At 40.9% G+C, this 26520-nt stretch overlaps 1 protein-coding gene across 6 annotated transcripts in view; it reads left to right on the top strand.

Moving 5' to 3' along the window:
- The window catches only part of Cfap95 (cilia and flagella associated protein 95), a 116479-nt gene that overhangs the window by 21506 nt on the left and 68453 nt on the right, over positions 1–26520 (top strand). For 3 of the 6 annotated variants that reach the window (XM_087583941.1, NM_001429313.1, NM_001109164.2), the window contains 1 exon segment: positions 14368–14473. In XM_087583941.1, the coding sequence (XP_087440067.1) occupies positions 14368–14473 (106 nt within the window). 6 annotated transcript variants of the gene reach the window in all.

The following is a 26520-nucleotide window of genomic DNA, read 5'->3' as shown; positions in this document are numbered from 1 at the left end:
CATAGAAGTGGTCCCGCCATTCCTGCTACACATAGGAAGCATGATCTGGTCCAGCCAGTACTCTGAAGGTTCCCACCTGTGAGTCCTCTCATCAATGAGACCTGGTCTAAGACAGGGTTACTATCACTATGACAAAGCACCATGACAGACAGAAAAGGTTGGGAAGGAAAGTGCTTATTTGTCTTAGACTTCTACATTGTTACCAATTACTGAAGGAAGTCAAGACAGGAACTCAAACAGGGCAGGAACCGGAGGCAGGAGCTGATGCAGATACCACAGGGGTTGCTGCTTTCTGTCTTGTACCCTATGACTTGCTTGCCTTTTTGTAGAGAACCCAGAACCACCAGCTCAGAAATGGCCTCACCCATACTGGAAACACCCTACAAACCCATCTCACCTATGTCACTCACTAATTAAGAAAATACCCTACAGGCTTGTCTGCAGCCTGATCTTGTGGAGACAGCTCTCAGTTGAGGTTCTCTCCTCTCAGCTGACTGCACTTGGTCTAAATGAACAGACACAGGCAGCCTGCATAGAGCCTTCTCTGCCTGTCTCCTACTTGTTCTCAGTCTTCACTGGGTCCTGGTTACTTTTTGGTTGCCCAAACACTTATAATCTGGGGCTTAGAGTTCCTGCTTCTGCCCAGACTTTAGCTTCACTGCTAACCATCCTCCCCCTCCCCTTTTGTTTTTGAATGATTTCTCATAGGAAAAGGGGAAAATGTGTACTTTTTAGCTATGTTTATGATGAAACTGTTTTAACTGTAGATCCTATTTACAAAGAAAATCCCGTTTGTTTTGATTTTAAGTTTCTAATGTGTTGGAGAATCTAGCTGGCTCTCCAGGGTAAATTTCTTTTTAAGGTCTTAGATAGTGGAGGATTAGAGATAAAACAAATTGCTCTGAAACCAAATAACCTTGTGTTATCTATTCAATGTGCACAGCATGTGGAATCACAGAAACACACACTAAAACAGACATTAAACTCTCTTAGAATGGCCTCCTGATATTTTTAGAATGATATTGAGAGTAGAAAGAGGAAGCCTAAGGAAGCAGATGTGCTATTTGCTTGTTTGCACCATGAAGGGCAAGGAATTTCCACACCAGCTAACCCTCGCCAGACCAGTGGTTCTCAACCTTCCTAATGCTTCGACCCTTTAATTCAGTTCCTCATGCTGTGCTGATCCCCAGCCACAAAATTATTCCTGTTGCTATTTCATAACTGTAATTTTGCTACTGTTATGAATTGTAGTGTAAATATATCTGATTGCTGGATATGTGTTATGCAACCCCTGTGAAAGGGTCTGTCAGCCTCCATAGTGGTCGCAAACCACAGGTTGAGACTTGCTGACCTAGGTGTCCTTTGTACTAAAGTGAACCAAAGTGGCTGTATCATTTCTGTGTAAAGACTTTCTGACTTTCTCTTTCTCCAGTACCTTTCTTCCAACGACTCCCAGGACACCTCTCCCCCTCTTTTTAAAAATCGTGGTCTCTTGCTACACAGCCACAGCTGACCTTGAATTCACGATTCTCCTGTTTCTGCCTTTCAAATGCTAGGATTACAGGCCTACTGTACATACCAGGCTAGGAGACCCTGAGAAGTGTAATAGAATGTGAAGGTTATTAAGGTCTAGTTTTCTCCATGCGAGCAGGGTGGTTGTCATTGCTTCCACGGGATGTCGAATCATAAAGAATGTCCCAGGTGGTGTAATCACTTGTACTGTCACCTTGCCTGATGTGTGTTTCTTCAGTGACTCATGTGTTTGGCAGTCAATCAGACTGACATTTCCTTAACTGTTTATGCCTCCAACTGCTGTATTCGTTTTTTTTCCCCCTCACAATATTTTCTATGGGGTTTTCATTTTGGGAGATTTTTTTTATGTAGAAAATGTATAGTGGTGAAAATTCTCGATTTGCATGCCACTCAGTGAAGAAAATATACTACACACATCTGCATCAGGTAGTTTTCTCTAGAGCTCAGCTCAGGGTGCAAATCTAGGATCATGGTACAGATGTGCAACTTGTACACAACATGGGATACACTGACAGTCTGTGCTCCCCACTCTAAGAAGTCGGGATTCCTCCCAAGAACGTAACATTTCTGTTACATTGACTCAAGTATGTCTAAACGTCCCTGTTGGTTTAATGTATGAGCCACTAAATAATACTAGCTCGGTGTGTTAATCTTTTTGCCCGTGAAATCTTTAAAAGGATCATCAAATCTCTCTTTGCAGCACTTGCTTGTACTGGTTTTGAGTTTCTAATGTGTCAGGGAATATAGCCGACTCTCCAGGGTAATTTTCTTTTAGATCGCCGAGGATTGTGAAACTTAATAGAAAAGCTATCTCTCTTCTTATTTGCCCTACATTTACATCAGAAAATACAATAGCTGACAGCATAGCTGTGAACTACATTAATAATTTCTAAAGCCTAAAGTTAATATATTCTGCCATCTGGAGTCTTAACTAAACATTTTTAACATCTTTGAAATCTGCAAAGAAAATGTGTCTCTTGTCAAGTAACCAGAAGCTGGAACTGGGCTCAGACTTTCATTGTTCTCACGTCAAACACTTCTCACATTCCGAGCCCTTTGCAATCGCTGTGATGCATATGTATAGCAAGAGTGTTCCAGTTTTGCAGGTAGATTTACAATTCCTCCGGAGACAAGTTGGTGTTGCACAGCTAGCTTGTCTGTATGCACAATCACCCCCTCCCGACTGGCGCTTTTGAAAACTGAGCTGGGATACTCTTTATCTTCATGGACACGTCTGAAAGCCTCTGTTTTTCAGCATTTCTATTAGGGTGACAGGAACAGAACGGAGGAAGATTCAACCTGCCCATCAATCAGGGAAGATCTAATCGTTTATAACGTGTCAGACTCTTCGAGGCACCAGATCACCAAGATGAATCAAAAATAATCTCCGTGTCTAAGATGCCTTCAGTCTCAGGAGAGGTGGATGCATTAATGGATGGTTACAGAACAGTAGGAAATGTGCCAGAACAGTATGGCATGGGAAGAAAACACAAGAACAAAAGTTTCTTTTCAAACTTCCACTCCCTCCCCACTCCTTATAGATAAGAGACCACAGAAACCCCAGATTATAATCTGTCCCCTTGCCTGTAAGAGGAACCTATGCCCTAAAATCCATCTTTCCACCACTGGCAGGGATCGGGGGTCCTTTGTGGTGAGGCAGCCTGAAGGGAGCTGTGGCCTTGTCTGAAGCTCTGGGATAATTTGTTGAGCCTTACAACCCACATGGAGTATTTTGCAGTTTGCGTAAGAGCAGCTTGCAGATCCACCGGATGTAGAATCATATACAAGCCATGACAGACTCCTCAAGCTCCCACAGAGCCTAAGTAGCAACTAGGCCAGATCTTTTTGAAGAAGAATGGAGGGTTGGAGGACCCATGTGACTGTCCGTAACTAGCGGTTCAGAGACTAGATGGTTCCTCGGGGCATCTTCCAGCATGGGATCTGCTTGGACTGGTCTTCCCCTGAGCCCTCGATCCCCGACAACAGGGTCAGAATTCCAGGCTGCTTTTTCTATAGCTTGTGATCTGGAATCTGTCTCATCAGCCCTCCTTCCATTTCTAATTCTATTTATAATGTTAAAATACAAAGTGACAGCAAAATTTGTGTAAGAATCAAGTTGGCTTTCTTATAATTCTACAACTAGGCAGTATCTCATTCTCGGAAACAGAGTCCAGTTGCCCCTAGCACCGGAAACTGGCTCTACGGGACTCCGCATCTGCTCCCATCCCTTGCTGGACGGAGTCTGTGTGCTCTCTGATGACGACTATGCCTAGTCTTAGTACACTGTGCAGGCTGGACAAACTGTGGCTTTGTGGCTGGGTTGGTATCCCAACCCCTCCACTCGAGGTCTTACCTGGTTACAGAAGATAGCCAGTTCAGTCAGGTTCTGTATCCTGTGACTGGAAATCCTCGCTAGCGTCACACTTGTGGATTCCAGAGTTTCTGTTGTTGTTGGTTTCAACCTCTTTCCCACAATGCCCTCGGAAACCCACTTATCTCTCCCAGTACTCTGTCTATCCAACCCCAACTCCGCCCACATCTGATGCCTCCTGCTCATCCCCACCTGCCCCCACTCCAGCTGAGAAATCTATTTCCTCTTCTCTGGAAGACCCTTGCTCCTCTCATTTAAGCCCTCCTTGTTACTTAGCCTCTTTGGCTCTGTGGATCTAGCATGATTATCCTTCTATATTAAATTTCATTGTGCATCTTTGTGCATGATACAGACATGATTCATAAGGACATTTTTTGTACAGAGTTTATTAAAGCACACTCAACACAATTCCCCTTTACCATCCTCTGTTCACCTGTCCTACTTGTCCCCTTTGTTCCTGTAGACTATATTGCTTCTGTCTTCATGTCATATATGCGTGTGGATTTTATCTATCCATGTAGAATCTAGGAGTAAAAAGTAAAAGAACACACCGAGTTGTCTAAGATTGGCTTAATTTGATATGAATATCACCAGTTGTCTCCACCTGCCTGGAGACCGTTTAACTTCATCCTCTATGACTGACATCCATTCCTCTGCTGTGGACACCTGAGCTGGTTCCATGACTTAGCTACTGTGAACGTTGCCACCGTGAACACTGATGTCCATGTGTCTCTGTGATGTGTTCACGCAGAGTCCTCTGAGCAAGTACATACCCAGGAGCAATAGATCATTTGGTAGCCCTAGTCCTAAGCCTTTGGCAGTCTCCCATTGGCTTCCACAGTGGCGGGACTAGTTTACCCTCTCTTCAGCAGCGTCTAAGGGCTCCCCTTTGTCCACATCGTTGCTAGCTAGCATTTGCAGCTATGATAATTCGAGTGAGACGGGATGAAATACCAGTGTGTTTCTAATTTGCATTTCTATGGCCACATTGGATGCTTGTTTTATCTGTGCTTATCAATCATTTATCTTGCATCTTTTCAGACCTGCCCATTTTCATTCGTCCTTTATTGGTTTTGAGTTCCTGTCCTTTAGGTTTCTGAGTTCTTAGTATATGCTAAATAATATCATTCCTTTGTCAGATGTATAGATGCTAAAGGCATTTTCCTACTCTGTAGGTGGCATTTTTCACTTGATAAACTATTTCCAATTGACAAATGGAAATGGAACCTCGTAAAATTAAAAGGCTTCTGTCCTAATTCCTCAGTGACTTTATCTGTAATAAAGCCCTTGCCTACCCCTATCCCATGAAAGATTCCTGTAAAAGTTTCAGAGTCCCATGTATTTTATTGAGGGTTTTTTTTTTCTTTTTCTTTTTATCTACTTGGAATTGATTTTCGTGCACAGTGAGTGATAGGAATCAGATTACTTTTTAAATAGTAGATATCCAGTTTACCCAGAATCATTTGTTGATAAGATTATCCTTTTTCCCCCTATATGTATTTTTGTCATCTTTGTCAAAAATTATGTGCTTGGAGCTGAGTGGGTTTATATCTGTGTCGTCCTACACGCTGCTTGCTTTAGTGCCAGCAGTTTTTGTGCCAGCACTACGCTACCTTTGCTGCCACGACTCTTACAACGCGAAACCATGTACAGAAATGCGGTTGCATTGCTCCCTTTGCTGAGAACTACTTTGACCGTCCAGAGGCTTTTGTGTTCACCTACGACTTTTAATGACATATGTTGCATCATTTTCAGATTCTAAAATACTTCAATATTAAATAAATTGTTGCTTTTCTATTCTGTTTTTATATTTTTATATTAAAATTTCATAACAACCTAGTGAACTAAAGTCAAAGAATTATTATTTGTTAAACTCGAGCTTAAAAACAACCTGTCCAAGAATTTTAAAAAGCTGCTGGTTTTAGAACCAGGACATCCTCTGAGTTTAGGATACTTTCTGTTATTTCAAGACCCTCTCCCTTAAACAGTTAAAGAACATAAAGCAAAAGCAGACCAACCAGGTTGCATCATTTGAGAAGCTTCATCACAGCATTGGAAACAGGACAGTGAGGGGAAATACTAACCAACTATTCATCTGGCAGAAGGTCCGTGTCCAAAATATATAAAGAACTAACAAAGCAAATAATGCAATTTAAATAGCAGTGGGCCTTAATAGATATTCCTCAGTCATACAGATGGCCAACAGACATGAGGGGTGGATCAAAAACGGGAGGCCGCAGGGAACGGGGATGCTTTTGCAGATGACACGGCACGTCTGATCACACACTGAGTATTGTAACACCGTAAAGCTCCCCTCATACCTGGAAGAAATTGTTCAAATTAAAGTATTCCTTCCTGACTACTTAGTTATGTCAATTTTTCCAGAGGCTGGGGGTAGTTGAAGGTAGACCCCAGTAGGTTTATTTCCCCAATGCATTTGTGTGCCAGTTGCAAATGTCCAACAAAATGCAGCACACTCAGTCTTTGCTCAGACAAAATGCTAGGGACTGGGTGTATTCCTTGTTTCTTTTGTTGCTGTGACCAAAGGCCCGACAAGAAGCATTTAAGAAGGAAAGGGGTTACTATGGCCCAAAGACATGCTGTGCATTACACCTGAGGAGACGTGGGGATAAAGTATCGGAGCTGACTGGTCTTATCACATCCCCAGACAGGAAGCAGAGAACAGGAATCAGGAACTAGATGTCTTGTTAGGGTTTCTGAGTTAGAGGACCTTGTCAGGTCAGGGCCAAGGTATGCTGCAGAGATCACACAACACAACAGATCTCACTCAAGAACTCTCTTGTGGGGCAGTGAGTTAAACTGGGTTGGGGTCATCAGAGAGATACAAAGACAGACAGACAGGCAGACAGAGACAGGTCTGGGATGGCAGGGGCCTTTAAAGGGGGACACACATCACATTTGAAGACTAGTGATGGTGTGGCTGCTGGTGCTGGGTCACTGAAGGCTAGCTGGGATTAACATTTCTCCCCTTTGTTTATTATAAAAGTTGAGGAAACAGGAAGGGATGGGTTTGAGGCAGGAATGGGGGTGTTGTGCTCTTTAGATTGCTTCCTGATTTCTTGGGGTATCAACATCTTTGGGAACGCATGAAAGCTGGGATGTTGGCCAAGTCCTGGAAGAGTAGGCTATTTCACTCAATGTTCAGGATCTGTGGCTAGGGACGTGCAGGCATCAGCTGTGAGGCTGGACCACCTGAGGCTAGACACATCGAAGCTGTCCAAGATGCAGATTTTGAAGGAACAACTGGACCTGGCAGGATGTTAGACTAGATACATATGAGGGACAGAGATAAAGTTAAGAGGTTTGGAGGGAGATTATTTCTTCTTAGGTGTACATTTGAACTTTTAGGTCTATGGTCCTGGTAACTGAGGAAGGAGAGTCCCAAGATCGGGAAAGGGGAAAGAGATCCTACTTTCAGGAAGGACAGAATAGGCATGTGGAAAAACAGGCTGATCGTTTCTATACGTATCTATATGGGCTGCCCAGGTACTTATCTATATGGAATACAGATAAATACTGTCCATGATCCATGAGGGGTAGATTCAAGTTAGTTCTCTGAAGCTTCCGGAATCTTTTAAGTTTACAAGAGGTAAGATTAGATATGCTATCATTACCATTGTTTGAGCATCTACTGCAATCCACACTGTAGAAACGGCAGTAGACTCGTGCCTTTGAGTCATAGTAGAAGCTTGGAGAGCCAAGATGATTTTGAGTTAAAAATATGAACACTCTTTCCTCTATCCAGATGACTGGGTGTATAGAGATTAGACAGATATTTTTAGCACAATAATGAGCACTTTTAAGACTCCACTTAGAAGGCAACCAAAGAAAATGTAAAATCTTGAGTTTGTGACTATGATAATGGTAGTCAGTGCTGACCGGAGCCAGATTAATAGTGTATCAGAACTCCATTGGTTAATGTTAAAACTCAAAACTTTTGAATTCTTAATAATACCACAGAGAGGAGAAGAGATCTGAAATATTTTTCATATTTTATATTTTAAGTTACTTTCTTACTCTACCTTTACAAATTGGATTTTCACACCTTAAAGCACCTTCTTAGACCCTCACAACTTAAGCTTTCACACCCTCAGACCACTCTAAGTTGCATTTACACATCTTAAAACACCTTAAGATCCTCACACCTTAAGATCCTCACAACTTAAGCTTTTGTATCCTCAGACCTTTCATAAACTCCACACCTTGTTTCTAGCCAGCCATTTACCAGGAGACACAGGTGGTTGATTACCGAGAGCAGTCATTGTGAAGAGACTTTCCTTAAAATAAAAAGTTACTTTGAAAAGTTTTGTGAGTTTTTATCCCACTTCTGAGTTTGGTAACAAGGTAAACTGGGTCTAGACTTAGTTGGGGAAGGAGTTGAATGCCTGCTACTGTTAAAGCTACAGTAAGTCAGCATCAGAGGTCTGAGAAAGATAAATTACACCTGGAAGTATAATCCAAATAGCCTGTGTATCAATTAAAGCAGCCTAGATGGGTACCTTAGGCTCTGGTGGTCTCCATACTTTTGTGGGCGGCAGTAGTCCTCGGTCTTTAGCTGTCAGATAGCACAGAATTTAACCTTCAGTTGCTATACAGAGCATAGGCCTTGGGCTATCAGACTCAGGTTTGGGGTCTTTTTCCTTTGGAAGAACTTGGGGATACTGTTCTTCCTTTGACCAGGCAGAGTAAGGCGATCAACCCAAAAGTGTCCACAGTGAGGCATGAGGCAGTTTTCCCCAGTGGTCAGTGTTACCACAAGGCATTTCTGTGCCCCGTTTATGTTCTTTGGAGACCTTAAGGGTTTCTGTAGCAGGGGGCAGTTCTGTCTATTATGGGATGCTTAAATATTTTAAATGTCGTATTTAGCAGATCTCTGAAGAGTTGGAGGGCTAGCTATTTAGTATTCCTTATTTTAGGCTTAACTTTGAAAACAGGAGGCTAATAAAGCTTATTCCTGCATAAATTACTACTTATCATGACCACAAGTATAGTTTTGGACAGATTAAAGAATTTGATAAGGTGACTATTAACTTGCAATTCTTAATTATCCTTAACAGTTTACAATAGGTTAGTAGCTTTTAATAAAATAGGATTTTGCATTCCATACCTGTTTGGTTTAGCTTTAGAAAAATAAGTTTTTGAATGGAAGCTATTCTAGTATCAAAAGAAAACTTTAAATTGTGAAGTCCATAGAGAGACTGGCAACTTTATTGATCCTTTCATAGTGTACCATTACAGAATATTACAGTTTTTTGTATGGGTTAGTTCATCCAGATGGCTAAATCCTAAAGTGAGCAAAGGCAAAGATAAATATTACTGTGAACCTTAGAAAATTATAAATCTTGATTTTTATACATACATTATTTTTCAAATGTAAATTGTTACTTATTTAAATTTTCTAACAGCTTGGTGTTAAGTAGTTAGTAAGGACATAAATACTTAGACATTCATCCTAAACCAATTTGTGTTAATCTGAGGGGACCTTTATAACCTTAAATTTTTTTTACTATATTGTAAACTATAGTTGAATCACATATATTTGTTATAGCAAATATAACCTTAAATTTTTATCACCAAGCAGAAGTCCATATGTCTTAGGGTTTTATTGCTGTGAAGAGACATCATGAGCAAGGAAATTCTTATAAAGGACAACATTTAATTGGAGGTGGCTTGCAGTTTCAGAGGTTCAGGCCATTATTCTCATGGCAGGAAGCATGGCAGTGTGCAGGCAGATATAGTGCTGGAGGAGCCTAGAGTTCTACATCTTGATCCAAAGGCAGCCAGGAGGAGACTGGTATTCCACACTGGATAAAGCTTGAGTATAGAAGGAGACTTCATAGGAGGAGACCCCAAAGCCCACCTACACAGCGACTTTTCTCCAATAAGGTTATATCTCCTACTAGTGTCACTTTCAATGGTTCAAGCATATTCAAACCACCACACAATACAAATCCAAAATATTTGAAACTTGTTGCATCCTTAGTCTAAAAAGGAGATATATTGGTAAACAGGGAGCTGGTCAGAACTGAGGAGTTTTATAATTGTGACTTTATGGCATTTGATCGTTTTAAGATGGTGAAGTCCCATGCTTTGTACTCTTTAACCTTAATAAAGATGATTGTCAGTCATGGGACTGCTTATATACTGATTAGATCATTGGCTAAGATGGAGGAAAGCTATATGGTTGCTATTTTAAAACACACACCCACACCCACACACCCACACACACACCCACACACACACACACACACACACACACACACACACGTTGAATCCAAGTTATATAGAGTTGAATCCAAGTTACATACATACAAACAAAATTGATTCATGTACACAAACACATATATAATATATAACATGCAATATATAACATATAATGTATAACATGTAACATATAATGTATAACGTGTAACATATAATGTATAATATATAAGATATAATCTCCATGTATAGATTTTAAATTATAAGCCTTTGCTTATAAGATTAAAATCAGATTTTGTCAAAGCATAACCAATAAATATACAAATCCTGAGATAAAAGAGTTCATAGCATTCTCTTGTTTTTTGTATGTTTGAAAGCAGAGTGCAAAGGAATCAGAGATAAAAAAGACTTTTTAAGAGTGGGAAGTAGAATGTTATAGTCAAGAGACTTTTGGAAGTGTAGAGCATAGCAAGTTTAGATTTAGGATACTTGGGGCTCATTGTCTCTACGGCAGCAGTTGCTATGATCAGTGAAAATTTGGAAATCAAGTTCGCAATTTTTTTGGCCTTTGGTCTGTACTGAGACCAAAGATTGTAATAAAATCTGAGTCCATGGAGGCAGAAAAAGAGACTCCAAAATGGAACACTGGACACTATTCGGGTGTCTTCCGATAAGCTTCAAAGGAAGCTGAAGCCTGAATCTGTGGGGTTGCAGGATAAAGCCAGAGATAACCAGAAGAGTGGAGAGGAGAAGGGAGCCAGTAAGTGTCTTTAGTATAAAGACCCATGGAGGGTAGAGTAGAAGGCCAAAACCTAGAGAGAAGATTGTCCATGTGTTAGGAGCCCCAATGACACAAAAGCTGGCTCCAGGAGGGATGGGGGCCATTCTCATCCAAAGCAAGATGGTTGGGGTAACCTCTTTACATTGCGTGAGGATTGTCTTTGTATATTCAATTATTGATTGCCAAGCCAGCAAAGAGCTGAGTACTGGTCATATCTTGGTATTGTTATTTTTATGGCCCATATTTTGTAAGCATTCATCCTTCCTTATTGGGTGATGTCCTGGGGCTGAGAGAGAGGTAAAGAACAAGCCACGTAGAGCGAGAATGTCAGGCTAACTTAGATGAGTTAGCTGAGAATCTGTCCAACTATATGCCTAAGCTTTAGTAAATATTAAGAAGTCTCTGTGTCATTGTTTAATCACTGGAGGTTACCAGGAAGTCCCAACATATCTGGCACCTCACATTAGGTGTCAAATATGGTGGGACTTTCACAGACCTGACAGAAAGCTCCATAAATAATGACAGAGAATCTTTTTAATATTTTAATGCTTAGGCCTTTAGCTAGGGTAGTCTCTCTGTCACCTATCTAAAGTTAACCCAACTGACTAGCCTATGACCCACTACATGTCTAGTTCTGTACTCCTGTGCTCCACTGCAGGTCTATCCTGTTCCTTCCAGTCTTCAGGAGAATCTTCTGCTTCTGATTTCTGCTCCCACAGACCCTTTCTTTGCCTGGAAGTTCTGCCCTCCACTTCCTGCTCAGCTATTGGCAGTAAGATCTTCATTAAAGTCAACCACCAAGTAAGAAAGAATGAATGCTTACAAAGTATGAGGCCAGTAATGGGCCGTGGGAAGAACAATACCAAGATCTGGCTAGTATTGGCATTACAGAGACACACGTTCACACAATGTAAAAAAGGTTACTCCAACAAGAGACACTTAGGGCACAAGACAAGGATGGGAATGGTAAAGGATTTGATGGAACAACCAGGAACTGAGAAGCATATAGATGTCCCCAGTGGAGGGCACAGCATGCCAGAGGGAAGCGACAGCTGAAGAATTGGACTCTGGAACTTGGAATCAAGTTCATAAACAAACGATCGGTTCACACCTTAGGAGAGAGATTAGCAGCTTGGTCGGGAGCAGGTGGGGTTGTGTGCACACTGCAGCTGGACCCTCCTTTGCTTCCCCCACCCTGCTAGGTCTGGCTCCAGGTCCCACTCTGCAACAAACTTACAGGTCAACTCTTACTTAAAGACAGTACTTCTACATAGTGTGTGTGTGTGTGTGTGTGTGTGTGTGTGTGTGTGTGTGTGTGTGTGTGTGACCAAAAAAAACAAACAAACACAAACAAAACAACAACAACAACAACAAAACAGCAAAGAAATGGAGCAAAGAAATAGGGAATGGAGAATTATTTTCTGATCACCTGGTAAGCTACATTTGGATTGATTATCTAAGGGATATTGAGGGCAAATTCCACTGCAAAGATGGATAAGTTTAGAGGCCCTTAAGTCAAGCAATTAGATGGAACATTGGAGGTTCTCTTAAGGGACATCCCAAAGGGGAGCCAGAGTTCCCATGGGTGAGGTAGAGGGGAAGGCCTGAAGTCCAAGGCATCTCAAAGACCCTGGGGGATCAGACGGGGAAGGCACAAACTGTTCAGTGGGTCATCACCTCACTGGATAGGGGACAGGAACTTAGCCTGGCCAAGGTAGAAGAGAAACTTGGTATCGGACTTTCAAATGAAGCCAAAGGCCAAAAACCTAGCTAAATAAACAAACAAAAACAAAACAAAACAAAAAAATCCCGGAGCCTCATTCAAGGGAAAGGATTAGAGGGGTGTACCTCTGCCTCTGAGAGCACCAGAGAATCTGGAAAGCATTTAAGCTGACTGAGAGGGATCATTCACCAGTTGTTAGTGATGGGTGGAGAGCCTAGTGCTCTGTGAGCAGAAAGGTGAAAAAAAAGGCAGAAAGTCTGTTACAGGCAAACCAGAGATAAGGGATAGGGTACAACCCCCAAAGTTCAGGCACCAAGAGAGCCTACAAACTTAAAGGAACCAATGCTAGGGTTTTATGGCTGAGCGTGCCACAGAGATCACAGCAGGCCACAGACTAATTTGGGAGCGGATGGATGACAAGGGTGACTGGGAAGAGAAGGGAGGTGAGTCGGTGTTGGTGGGGACTTTTTAAAGTCAATGACAGTGTCACCTGTCCCTCATGATGTAGCTGCTAGTACTGAGTGGCTAAAGACAAGATGGAGCTAACAGAACCTGCAAGGACTCACTTCCTAGAGCAAGAACTCACATCCTAAAATGTTCTATAACTTTCCAAAAAAAGCTGGGAACCAAATATTAAAACACATGAGCCTATGGGAGGACTTCACATCCAGGCCACAACTCTGGGTAATTTATCAAAGAAAGCTCAGAGCTCATAAGGTCAGAAAGGACTCCAGGCCTCACTATATCACGGCCAAACAGGAAGATCAGATAGGTACAAAATAGGTCAGCTAGTGCAAGGATAGTTTCATAGAGTGCATCCTAATGATCTACTTACCACTTAGCCAACCCCATTCCTCCCCCATGTCCCCATCTCCCTGCACTACCACTGAGGAAATCAAATGTATACCTAAGTTTCAGAGGGGACATACTGTGTTCAAATCTCGCCTGGGAGGACTTTACAAGCTGTAGCTGAATAAATGGATGGTTGAATAAAATTTTGTGTATCCCATGCACAGTTCCTGCCTGGCATCCCTTTGGGTCCCTTCTGCAGGGTGCTCAGTCTCAGCTTCCTTTATTTAACAAAAAAAAGCCTGAGGAAAACTTATGTCGTCAACCACAGACCTTCCTTTTCCTGTCATGTCACAGCAAGTCTCATCCCGCCTCCTTTTAAAATTAGACCTAACCACCTTTTTAGCCACGATAATTTGAACGTTTATCTCCACTTTCACTTTAAGGAGTGGGGCTCTGTTAGATTTTTACCTAGTGGCTACCAGCCTCCTAGGGTGCTTTTTGGAAACTGGGACCACATAGCTTACCAATCAATGCATCCTGCTGCCTTTGAAAAACAATGTAATTAAAATTCATGGTAGAGAGAATTTCTAAAGTGACAAGTCGCCTTTTAAAGCTTTTCCCATATCTTATTTGACAGTTTACTGTCAGTAAGTCATCTACATTATTAAATACGATTCGGTTCACTGGGTCTACAGAGTAATTACTGCGATAGTTAAGTGGTGTTTCTGTGACAGTATTAGCTTTATTGAGTGGGCCAGGCTGTTTTCAGGGAGTAGTCCCAGCACTCCTTGAAAAGAGGAGAGAAATACATCATTCATCATGACTTTGATGAATTTATAATTAAAACAATAGCACGGAATATAGCAAACTTAAAGGCTTTAAATGCAATGCATGATCAATAAGGATTACTCCTAAGGGACTTTAATTTTTTTTCTCTCTTTGAAGGCATCGTAACAGAGAAGCCTTCCCCAAAGATTATGATATGGAGGATCCCAAGGTGGCGACAAACCTGTGTAAATCAACATATCATCGACTTGGAACTGACAGTCCAGTAAGTAGTTGCTGATAATTTTCTTTGTCTGAAATCTTTCTCACCCTGAAACAGTAAAAGAGTAAGTAGTATTTTTTTTCCAACGTTGTTACTCATTTGTGGGATTCACTAGGTAACTTAGTTGCAATACCCTTACCAAACTTATACAGTCCTCCTACCTCTTAAGGCTATTGCATAAACTAGATACGCAACAAAGTACTTAGCATGCTGCCTGCCTGTATCAGTTAACTTTCTGTTACTATAACAAAATACCTTATACATGATACAAATGAAGTAAGAGTTCTGGAGTTTAAGTCCAAAATTGGGCCATCTAACTGGTCTCAGAAAGATGGCATGCCATGGGGGGGGGGGCGATGGGGGGGAATGCTGGTCAGGCTGATTAGCCACATTTTGAGTCAGGAATAAGTGGGAAACTGAAACAGCCACCCAATTTCTTTTGAGAGTATATCTTCAACAGCCTAATGGCTCCCTTAAAGGGAGTCTCTTACCTCTTCTTCTTCTTTTTAAATTATTTTATTGGTTATTTTATTTATTTACATTTCAAATGTTATCCCCCTTCTCAGTTTCCCCTCCAAAAATTTCCTATCCCAACCCCTTCCCCCATCCTTCTGTGAAGGTGCTCCCCCATCCACACACCCACTCCCACATCACTGCCCTAGCATTCCCCTACACTGGGGCATCAAGCCTTCACAGGACAAAGGGCCTTGCTTCTTACTGATGCCAGACAAGGCCATCCTCTGCTACATATGCAGCTGGAGCCATGGGTCCCTCCATGTGTACTTTGGTTGGTGTTTTAGTCCCTGGAAGCTCTGAGGGTTCTGGTAGCTTGATACTGTTCTTCCTATGGGATTGCAAACCCCTTTATCTCCTTTAGTCTGTTCCCTAACTCTTTCATTGGGGTCCCCATGCTCAGTCTGATGGTTAGCTGCAAACATTCACATCTCTTATCAGTAGGCTCTGGCAGAGCCTCTCAGAAGACACCCATATCAGGCTCCTGTCAGCAAGCACTTCTTGTCATCAGCAATAGTGACTGGATTTGGTGGCTGCATATGGGATGGATCCCCAGGTGGGGCCATCTCTGGATGGCCTTTCCTTTAGTCTCTGCTCCACTCTTTGTCTTTGTATTTCCTAGGGTCAGGAGCAATTCTGGGTTGAAATTTTGAGAAGGGTTTGTGGCCCCATCCCTGAAGAGGAGGCCATGCCTAACCTCTGGATATGGTCTCTAAAGGTTCTCTTTACCCTTTATTGGGTATTTCAACTAATGTCATCCTCGTTGGGTCCTGGGAGCCTATTGCTTTCCTGGCATCTGAGACTTTCTATTGACTACTCCCTGTTCTCCATCCCCCATTGCTACACACCTCTGTTCAATTTCCTGACCCTCTGTACATCTCCCCTCATATCCTTCTTGATCCTGCCCCCTTTGTCCTCTCTCCTCCTTCTCTTCCTCCCAAGTCCCTCCCACCCTCTACCTCCTGTGATTATTTTGTTCACCCTTCTAAGTAGAACTGAAGCATCTACACTTTGGTCTTCTTTCTTCTTGAGTTTCATATGGTCTGTAAGCTGTATCATAGGTATTATGAGCTTTTTCCCCTAATATCCACTTATCAGTGAGTACGTACCATGTGTGTTCTTTTATGACTATGTTACTTCACTCAGGATGTATTTTCTAGTTCCATCCATTGGCCTGTGAATTTCATCAAGTCATTGTTTGTAACAGCAGAGTAGTATTCCATGGTGTAAATGTACCGCATTATCTTATCCATTTCTCCCTTGAAGGACATATGGGTTGTTTCCAGCTTCTGGCCATAATAAATAAGGCTGCTATGACCACAGTGGAGCATATGTCTTTGTTGTGTGTTGGAACATCTTTTGGGTATATGCCCAGGACTGCTATAGCTGCGTCCTCAGGTAGTTCTATGTGCAATTTTCTGAGGAACATCCAGACTGACTTCTAAAGTGATTGTACCAGCTTATAATCCCACCAATAATGGAGGAGTGTTCCTTTTTCTCCACATCCTAGCCAGCATCTGTTGTCACCTGAGTTTTTGATCTTAGCCATTCTGACTGGTGTGAGGTAGAATCTCAGGGTTGTTTTGATTTGTATTTCCCTAATGACTAAGGATGTTGAACATTTCTTTAGGTGCTTCTCAGCCATTTGGTATTCCTCAGTTGAGAATTTGTTGTTTAGCTCTTTACCTCATTTTTTAATAGTGTTACTTGGTTCTCTGGAGTCTAACTTTTTGAGTTCTTTGTGTATATTTAATATTAGCCCTCTGTTAGATGTAGGATTGATAAAGATCTTTTCCCAATTTGTTGGTGGCCATGTTGTCTTAATGACAGGGTCCTTTGTCTTATAGAAGCTTTGCAGTTTTATGAGGTCCCATTTGTTGATTCTTGATCTTAGAGCATAAGACATTGGTGTTCTGTTCAGGAAAATTACCCCTGTACTGATATGTTTGAGACTCTTCCCCACCTTTTTTTCTATTAGATCGAGTATATCTGGTTTGATGTGGAGGTCCTTGATCCACTTGGACTTAAGATTTGTACAAGGAGATAAGAATGGGTCAATGTGCATTCTCCTACATGCTGAACACCACTTAAGCCAGCACCATTTGTTGAAAATGCTGCCTTTTTTTCCACTGGATGGTTTTACCTTTTTGTCAAAGATAAAGTGAATATAGGTATGTGGGTTCATTTCTGAGTCTTCAATTCCACTCCACTGATCTATATGTCTGTCTCTCTACCAGTACCATGTGGGTTTTATTGTTTTGTAGTAGAGCTTGAGGTCTGGGATTATGATTCCCCCAGAAGTTCTCTTATTGATGAGAATAGTTTTTGCTATCCTGGGTTTTTTCCTTCCAAATGAATTTGAGAATTGTTCTTTCTAACTCTATGAAGAATTGAGCTGGAATTTCGATGGGTATTACATTGAATCTGTAGATTGCTTTTGCTAAGATGGTCATTTTTACTATATTAATCCATGAGCATGGGAGATCTTTCCATCTTCTGGGGTCTTCTTCGATTTCTTTCTTCAGAGACTTGAAGTTCTTGTCATGCAGATCTTTCACTTGCTTGGTTAGAATCACACCATGGTATTTTTATTATTTGTGACTATTGTGAAGGGTATCATTTCCCTAATTTCTTTTTCAGTCTTTAGTTTCTTTTTTATCCTTTAAGAAGAGGAAGGCTACTGATTTGTTTTAGTTAATTTTATATCCAGCCACTTTGATGAAGTTATTTATCAACAGAAAGAGTTCTCTAGTGGAATTTTTGGGGTCACTTATGTATACTATCATACTGTATCATCTGCAAATAGTGATATTTTGACTTTTCCAATTTGTATCCTTTTGACTTTCTTTTATTGTTTAATTGCTCTCGCTACAACTTTGAGTACTATACTGAATAGGAAGGGAGAGAGTGGGCAGTCTTGTTTAGTCCCTAATTTTGGTGGGATTACTTCAAGTTTCTCACTATTTAGTTTGATGTTGCCTACTGCTTTTTTTTTTTTTTATTCCTTTAGCTATGTTTAGGTATGGGCCTTGAAATCCTACTATTTCCGGGACTTTTATCATGAAGGGGTGTTGAATTTTGTCAAATGCTTTCTCAGCATCTAATGAGGTGATCATGCAGTTTTTTTTCCTTTGGGTTTGTTTATATAGTGGATTACATTGATGCGTTTCCATATATTGAATCATCCCTGTATCTGTGCGATGAAGCCTACTTGATTATGGTGAATGATTATTTTAATGTGTTCTTGGATTCAGTTTGCAAGAATTTTATTGAGTATTTTTGCCTCACTATGTATAAGGGAAATTGATCTGAAGTTCTCTTTCTTTGTTGGGTCTTTGTTCGGTTTGGGTATCAATGTAACTGTGACTTCATAGAATGATTTAGGTAATGTTCCTTCTGTTTCTATTTTATGGAATAGTTGAAGAGTATTGGTATTAGGTTGTCTTTGAAGGTCTGATAGAATTCTGCACTAAAACCATCTGGTCCTGGGCTTTTGTTGTTTGGCTTTTAATGACTGCTTCTATTTCATTAGGAATTATGGGACTGTTTAGATGGTTTATCTGATCCTGATTTAATTTTGGTACCTGATATCTGTCCAGAAACCTATCCATTTCTTCCAAATTTTCCAGTTTTGTTGAGTATAGGCTTTTATAGTAGGATTTGATAATTTTTTGAATTCCTTCAATTTCTGTTATTATGTCTCCCTTTTCATATTTTGTTAATTTGGACACTGTCTCTGTGTCCTCTTGTTAGTTTGGCTAATGATTTACCTATCTTGTTGATTTTCTCAAAGAACCAGCTACTGGTGTTGTTGATTCTTTGTATAGTTCTCTTTGTTTTTTACTTGGTTGATTTCAGTCCTGATTTTCCTGCCGTCTACTCCTCTTGGGTGTACTTGCTTCATTTTGTTCTAGACCTTTCAGATGTACTGTTAAGCTGCTAGTGTATGCTCTCTCCAATTTCTTTATGAAGGCATTCAGAGCTGAGTTTTCCTCTTAGCACTGCTTTCATTGTGTCCCATTAGGTTGGATATGTTATACTTTCATTTTCATTATATTCTTAAAAGTTTAAACATTTTTCTTTACTTTTTCCCGGACCAAATTATCATTAAGTAGAGAGTTGTTCAGCTTCCATGTATATGAGGGCTTTCTGTTGTTTTTGTTGTTATTTAAGACCAGCCTTAGTCTGTGGTGATATAATAGTATGCATGGAATTATTTCAATCTTCTTGTATCTGTTGTGGCTTACTTTGTGACCTATTATATGACCAATTTTGGAGATGGTACCCTGAGGTGCTAAGAAGAAGGTATAATTTTTTTTAGGAGTAAATGCTCTATAGATATCTTTTAAATCCATTTGGTTCATAACTCCAGTTAGTTTCATTGTATCTCTGTTTAGCTTCTGTTTCCATGATCTGTCCATTGGTGAGAATGGGGTGTTGAAGTCTCCCACTATTTTTTTTCTTTTTTCTTTTTTTTTCAGAGCTGGGGACTGAACCCAGGGCCTTGAGTTTGCTAGGCAAGCGCTCTACCACTGAGCTAAATCCCCAACCCCGTCTCCCACTATTATTGTGTGAGGTTCAATGTATACTTTGAGCTTTAGCAACATTTCTTTTATGAATGTTCATGCCTTAGCATTTGAAGCATAGATGTTCAGAATTAACAGTTTATCTTGGTAGATTTTTTTCCTTTGATGAGTATGAAATGTCCTCATTAGATAACTTTTGGGTGAATGTAGATTTTATTCGATATTAAAATGGCTATTCCAGCTTGTTTCTTTGGAACATTTTCTTGGAAAAAATTTTTCCAGCCTTTTACTCTGAGGTAGTGTCTGTCTTTGTCATGGAGGTGAGTTTCCTGTATGCAGCAAAATGCTGAGTCCTATTTACATATCCAGTCAGTTACTCTATGTCTTTTTACTGGGGAAATTGTGTCCATTGATGTTAAGAGATACTAAGAACCAGTGATTTTTTTTTTGTTGCTTCCTGTTATTTTTGTTGTTAGAAGTGGAATTATGTTTGTGTGTCTATCTTCTTTGGGGTTTGTTGAAAGAAGATTAAATTCTTGCTTTTCTTTGGGTGTAGTTTTCCTCCTTGTGTTGGAGTTTTCCATCTATTATCCTTTGTAGGGCTGGATTTGTGGAAAGATAGTGTTTAAATTTTGTTTTGCCATCGAATATCTTGGTTTCACCATCTATGATAATTGATAGTTTTACTGGGTATAGTAGCCTGGGCTGGCATGTTTGTTCTCTTAGGTTCTGTATGACATCTGCCCAGGATCTTCTGACTTTTAGAGTCTCTGTTGAGAAGTCTGGTGTAATTCTGGTAGGTCTACCTTTATATCTTACTTGCTCTTTTCCCTTACTGCTTTTAATACTCTTTCTTTAGGTTAGGCAAATTTTCTTCTATAATTCTGTTGAAGATGTTTACTGTCCCTTTGAATTGGGAATCTTTGCTTTATTCTATGCCTATTACCATAAGGTTTAGTGTTTTCATTGTGTCCTGTCTTTTCTGGATGTTTTGGGTTAGGAGTATTTTGTATTTTGCATTTTCTTTGACTGTTGTGTCAATGTTTTCTAAGGTATCTTCTACCCCTGAGATTCTTTCTTCTATCTCTTGTATTCTGTTGGTGATGCTTGCATCTATGACTCCTGATCTCTTTCCTAGGTTCTATCTCTAGGTTGTCTCCCTTTGTGGTCTATTGTTTCTATTTCCATTTTTACCTGGATGGTTTTGTTCAATTCCTTCACCTATTTGGTTGTGTTCTGTATTTCTTTAAGGGAGTTATGTGTTTCTTCTTTAGGGGCTCCCATCTGTTTACATGTTTTCTCCTGTATTTTTTAAAGGCAGTTATTTATGTCCTCCTTAAAGTCCTCTATCATTATGATGAGAAGTGATTTTAAATTGGAATCTTGCTTTTTGGTGTGTTGGGGTATCCAGGACTTCCTGTTGTGGAAGAACTGGGTTCTGATGATGCCAAGTAGTCTTGGTTTCTGTTGCTTAGGTTCTTGTGCTTGCCTCTTTCCCTCTGGTTATCTCTGGTGTTAGTTGGTTTTGCTGTCTCTGACTGGAGCCTGTCCCTCGTTTGAGCCTGTGAGCCTGTGATCTTAGATTGTCAGCACTCCTGGGAGGCAAGCTCTCTCTGTGATTTTAGGTGTGTCAGCTTTCTGTGATTTTAGGTATGTCAGCACTCCTCAGAGACCTGCTCTCTCTGGGCAAGATTGGGGTGCGGATAGTTGTGGTACAGTGTCTGCTCCCGGGCACAGATGAAAACCAGAAGGATCCTGTCCTTGGTTGCTCCTCTGATCCTGGGTTCTGTGGGCTCCAGGCAAGTCCCATTTGAGACCAGTATTGGGGCAGCAGTGGTGGTCTCACCTGTGATCTTAGGTGTGTCAGCACTCCTAGGAGACCTGCTCTCCCCTGAATAGGGGTTCGTAGCTACCAATATCTCTAAGTTCAGAGGGTCTGAGGCTGTCTTCTGACTATATATCTTCACTTCCAAGCTCGAGCATGGTTCCCTCAAAGCTTGCGGCAGTGGCAAGGAACCACTGGCACTAGGGAAGCTTCAGCATCCTCTTGCCTCTTCTTTTTTTCTTTTCTTTTATTGGATATTTTCTCTATTTACATTTCAAATGTTATCCCCTTTCCTGGCTTTCCCTCCAGAAATTTCTCCATCCCATCCTCCCAACCCCGTCTTACCTTTTCTTAAAGCTACCTGGTACTTCCCAGTTCTACCTTGGGAAGACTGTGATGCTGTGCTGTAGCAGTAGCAGCTTGCTGGCTAACTTCTCTGTCTTCCAGAATAACCCTGAGAAGCAGGCGTTTATCTCCCTTCTGTAGAGGCAGGGAGAGAGAATCCTGAGGGTTGAGAAGTTCATTCAGAATCACCTAGCACTGGAGTGGGAAAATGACATTTGAACTTGGGTCTCTAGTTTTTTTCTTTTTGTATACTTTTCTCAAGATACATGTTACAGGAAATTGAATCTGCTACTAATATGATCACAAAAATGTTTGGATCCAGCTACAGAAAAGTATGTACATTTGTATAAGCAATTTCTGTTTAAATCATGCAGAGTAGATTAATGTTTGTCCACTTGGGTATCTATCCAATCAACATAAAGCAGGAGCTTAGAGGTCTTAACACTCTTCACTTGTGTCTTACAATGGCAGTAGCTTTAAGGCTAAATAAAGGCTCGTTTTAAACCGGACAAGATGATTCAGTTATCAAGAGCCCTTGCTGCCTAATCATGAGGCTCAGAGGTAAGATCTCAGAACTTATATAACAAGCCGACTTGTCACTTACCTGTAACTCCAGCTCCAGAGAAGACAGAAGCAGAAAGATCAGTGTGGCCAGAAAAAAAAGTGAACTCCAGTGTTAGGGAGAGACCTTGTCTCCCTGGCCCCTCAGTAGGTAGAGAATGATAGACAGAGATAGGGATACATGTTCTCTTCTGGTCTCTGTGTTGATGCTGAGATCTAAGGCATGGGTACCTGCACATATGTGTACATATACACCATAGGCTCACATAGTCGTACATGTACGAAGTCTAAAGACCCCAACAAACCCATTTTAACCTTGGTATGTCTTGTTGGCAGTCAGCTAGCATGTGAGTAGAGCTCAAGTGTCTGATGCTAGGCTCAGTCAATGGCACCTCTGCTACACTCCCTGCAAACCCAGGCTTTCTTAAGCATCTCAAAAGAGATGTCCTCAGGTTTTGAAGGCAAGCAAGCTGAGAACACTGTGTGTATCTCATATGTTTGCCACACAAAGGCTGATACTCTTGGATTACTGTTTTAGAATTGGCAGGCCTAACCGAAGACATAATTATATATTGGAAATTATTCTAGACTATTCCCTATTCTCTAGGGTAGGAGGATTGAATTAACCGAGTATGGCAGTTTGGCTTTCTCTATTCCTTTTAGGTGCAGTAAGCAGAGTCCAGGCAGAATGACCTGGGAAATGAGATTCAATGTAAAATCAGAGCTGGCTGGATGTAGAATGAAGTAGCTTTCAGGAGCCAATGAGATGACACACACTGGGGTTTCTCGGCATCTCTATTTCCCTGTCCTCATATTTTTCTTCTGCTCTAGCCCAAATCTCATAGGCAATGTGAGATCTTGGTTTTCATACTAGTTTCTTACACTTTGCCCCTGAATGTCTCCTTGGCAGTCAGCCAGCGTGTAGGTAGAGCTTGTGTGTCTGATGTTGACCTCAGTCACCAGCACCTCTGCTAACCCCACCCCCAAACTTGGGCTTTCTTGAGCATGTGCATGATTAGAGTATGAGGAAGTTGAGCAGGATGCACACTTATTTCTGGGTTATGGGAGATGAAGTGAAATTGAGGAGTGTGGCTCTCAGGCATTTCCCTACTTTGCTCCTATAAAATAGTGGTCAAGACTTACACTTAATGGGAGAGTTTTCCTTCCTATGTATTTGATAGTGATCATGGAAACCCTGTCCTTCCTCTCCCAGTTCCTCGTCTGTTTTAGATTCAAAGGAAAGAGACCAAGAAATTATTTCTGATAAAACCAAAATTTCATATCTTAGGAAATGGTACTTTCTCTGATAGAGAAATCCATCATTCTTTTTATGACAAAGCTACAAAGTTGTCAAGAAAGATACTATTCTCGTTATAAACCTACCCTTGTCAATCCTAACATCACTCAATGTCCTCAGTGTTCAGGAAGAGGTAGACACAAATTCAGGGCTTCCTGGCCACCATGTGATGAATCAATTAATCTCTTTTTCTGTTTTTTTTCCCCCAAAGTTTTGACAAAGGCCTAAAGTCTTTAAATTTACATCTATCTTTCCATCCACCCATCCATCCACCCATCCATCCATCCATCCATCCACCCACCCATCCATCCATCCATCCATCCATCCATCCATCCATCCATCCATCCATCCATCCATGTCTGTCTGTTTGTCTGTCTTTCTGGTTGTCTGTCTGTCTATTGAGCTAGTGTTTCATATAGGCCAGGCTGGCCTTAAACATACTATGTAACTGAGAATAGCCTTTAACTTCTAATCTTTTCCACCACCTCCCAAGTGTCATGATACACCAAACTGTGAACACTCTAGATGTCAGGGAACGATCTGGCCTGCCTATGCAGAACCATCTGAAAACTCCAAACCAGGCTAAGACAGTGGTGGCTGCTATGCTTCTGGAGAGTGCTGCCCAAAGAAAGAGGATTTGTTTACCTGAGGATTGTTTCTTCCTTTTCCCCCAGTTAAGAAGGATTTCATGGAAACTGTTCAGAGACATGTGTCCTGATGTTTCAAAGATGTAGTGTGACACTAGCCTGAGACGTTTGGTGTTAGGCACTGTGCCTAATGTGGCAAGACAGAGAGGGGGCTGGCCTCCAGCACAAAAGACCTACTAAATTCCAAAGGTCAGCATAGGAATTGCTGCTATTAAGGTGCTAGGCCAGAGGATTGGACTCTGGGTGGTGGGGAGATCTTTCTAATGGATCACACTGCCTCCAAAGTCCAATTGGACTCATGGTGATGGCAGGAAGAATTTATCTAGTGTTGCCACACTGAGAAGGAACAGAGATGGAGTTACCCTAAATCCTCATCAGTGTACAAAAGGAACTTGATTGTATAGAAAAATAAAAGGAGGGGCCAAGAAATATATATAGTCAGTTTTGGTGAAACTATGGTCTTGTTGATCAGGTCTGGTTCCGTGAGGTCCTGCTGGCACAGGGGAAATCATTATTGAATGACAGTGGCAGTTCATTTCCAGTTAGAATTGACTACTTCTGCCTGGAGAGGGAGAACTAGCCTGGTTAGATGCAGCATACAGTCAACAGGGCTACTACTACAGGGACTTGAGATGAACTGGAAAGGAATCAGATCATAAGTGAGGGCAGTAAAATATAATCGGACAAAATAATAACTGAGTTGCCCCCTTCAGGGAAATAAATGATGAACCAGCCTGCTTCCATTTTTGAGCTTGAAAGCTGACTTATAGTAAAGACAAACTAGGTTCACCCTGATTATGAGTAAACCTCTGTTTCTTAAGGATTGGGCTATGCCCATCCTGTAACCTTAGCTACAAATGGTTCTGTATTGCCTGTTCCAAGAAAAGACAACCATGTCTTTGTTTCCAAAGGTTGTTATGACCAACTTGCAACTCAGGCAGGTACCATCTGTGACCTCTATTGTATAGAGAAGATATTGAGACCATGTGACACCACTTGGTCAAATAGCTAGACAGTATATACAAGTGGGCTCTTCCAAGCTGCCACTTAGATTTCCTGCACTGCTTCACAGTGAGTCCAACAGCTTGTAGATCCCCATACAACTACATACTAATTATTCTATAGTCTTGCTTGAAATAATATATGTATGTGTATGTCCTGTGTCATGTGTCATATATCATATATCAATTATATGTTACATATTATTTAGTATATATTAGTGTATATCATATATCACAATAATCATATATTTATTATGTATAAATATTACATTTTAATATAGTATAGAGTATAGAGTATATATAGTTATCTAAATATATATTTATATATAACAAACATATATGTGTATGTAAACATATATAATATGTATTATAAACAATGTATATAGTATATTATATGTCACTGTGTATGTTGGGACTTTGATGTCCTGCATTTTAACTTCAGCTTTTGTCCCATTCTCTTGAGTTATGTGTACAAATATGCTGGCTAGCTCTTTTCCCATCTGTTTCCCCTCCAGAATGCTTTCTTAGCATTTTCCCTTTTTTTCAAGATTGCTGCTGAGTGGCTGCCTCTTATGTCCAATAATAATTCTGTTTAGCTGGTTAAAGTCTATATGCTTGAATTCTCTGGCTGCATGAATTACTGTGGGCTTCGTTTATTTGTAACAGTTTGTACTCTGTGTATATCTGCCTAAGGCTATAGAAGACTAAGAACAAGTTTCACAAGCTGAAGTGAACCATGAACTTACTTGGGCAAAGTTTTCATATAAGATAAAGCCAGTAGACTCCTATTTACATGAATGGTACAAGAAGCCTGGGATGCTCAAAGAAGCATTCGAGAGTGTAGGTAAGGCTGTGTTTTAAATGGCACCTGTAAAGTTCCTTGGATGATGGGGAATTATAGACACAAGGCTCTGGTGGTCTACCTGAAGAAACAGAACAGAAGGGAGCCAGCCGTGTATCTGCTAGGGGTGGAACAAGGATGTCCTTGAGTCAAATAGTGACCATTGTGAATCAAGTGCGTGCCATAAAGAAAATAAAAACTGACATGTGGTCATTTCAGAGCCTGTCCTCATGTAGAAGGGGAGAAAGACCACCTAGAATTCCAGGAGTTGAAGCTGGCTGTTATTTCATTTAGACTTTATTTTTTCAAACCTTCACACATTGAAATGTATACTACATTGGTATAATTTCCATCCTTCTCTCCACCCCCTCCTGTTTCATCCTCACCTCAGATTCATGACCTTTGGAACCGTATTTTAAAACCCAGGTAGTCATCCTGCATCATGAGAACTACCTTTTTATTCTTTCCAGGGAGGATCTCAAAGCCAGAAGAAC

Source organism: Rattus norvegicus, chromosome 1, assembly GCF_021556685.1.
Source record: "Rattus norvegicus strain SHRSP/BbbUtx chromosome 1, alternate assembly SHRSP_T2T, whole genome shotgun sequence".
Classification (NCBI taxonomy): domain Eukaryota; kingdom Metazoa; phylum Chordata; class Mammalia; order Rodentia; family Muridae; genus Rattus; species Rattus norvegicus.
This window is presented reverse-complemented; position numbering and strand designations above follow the sequence as displayed.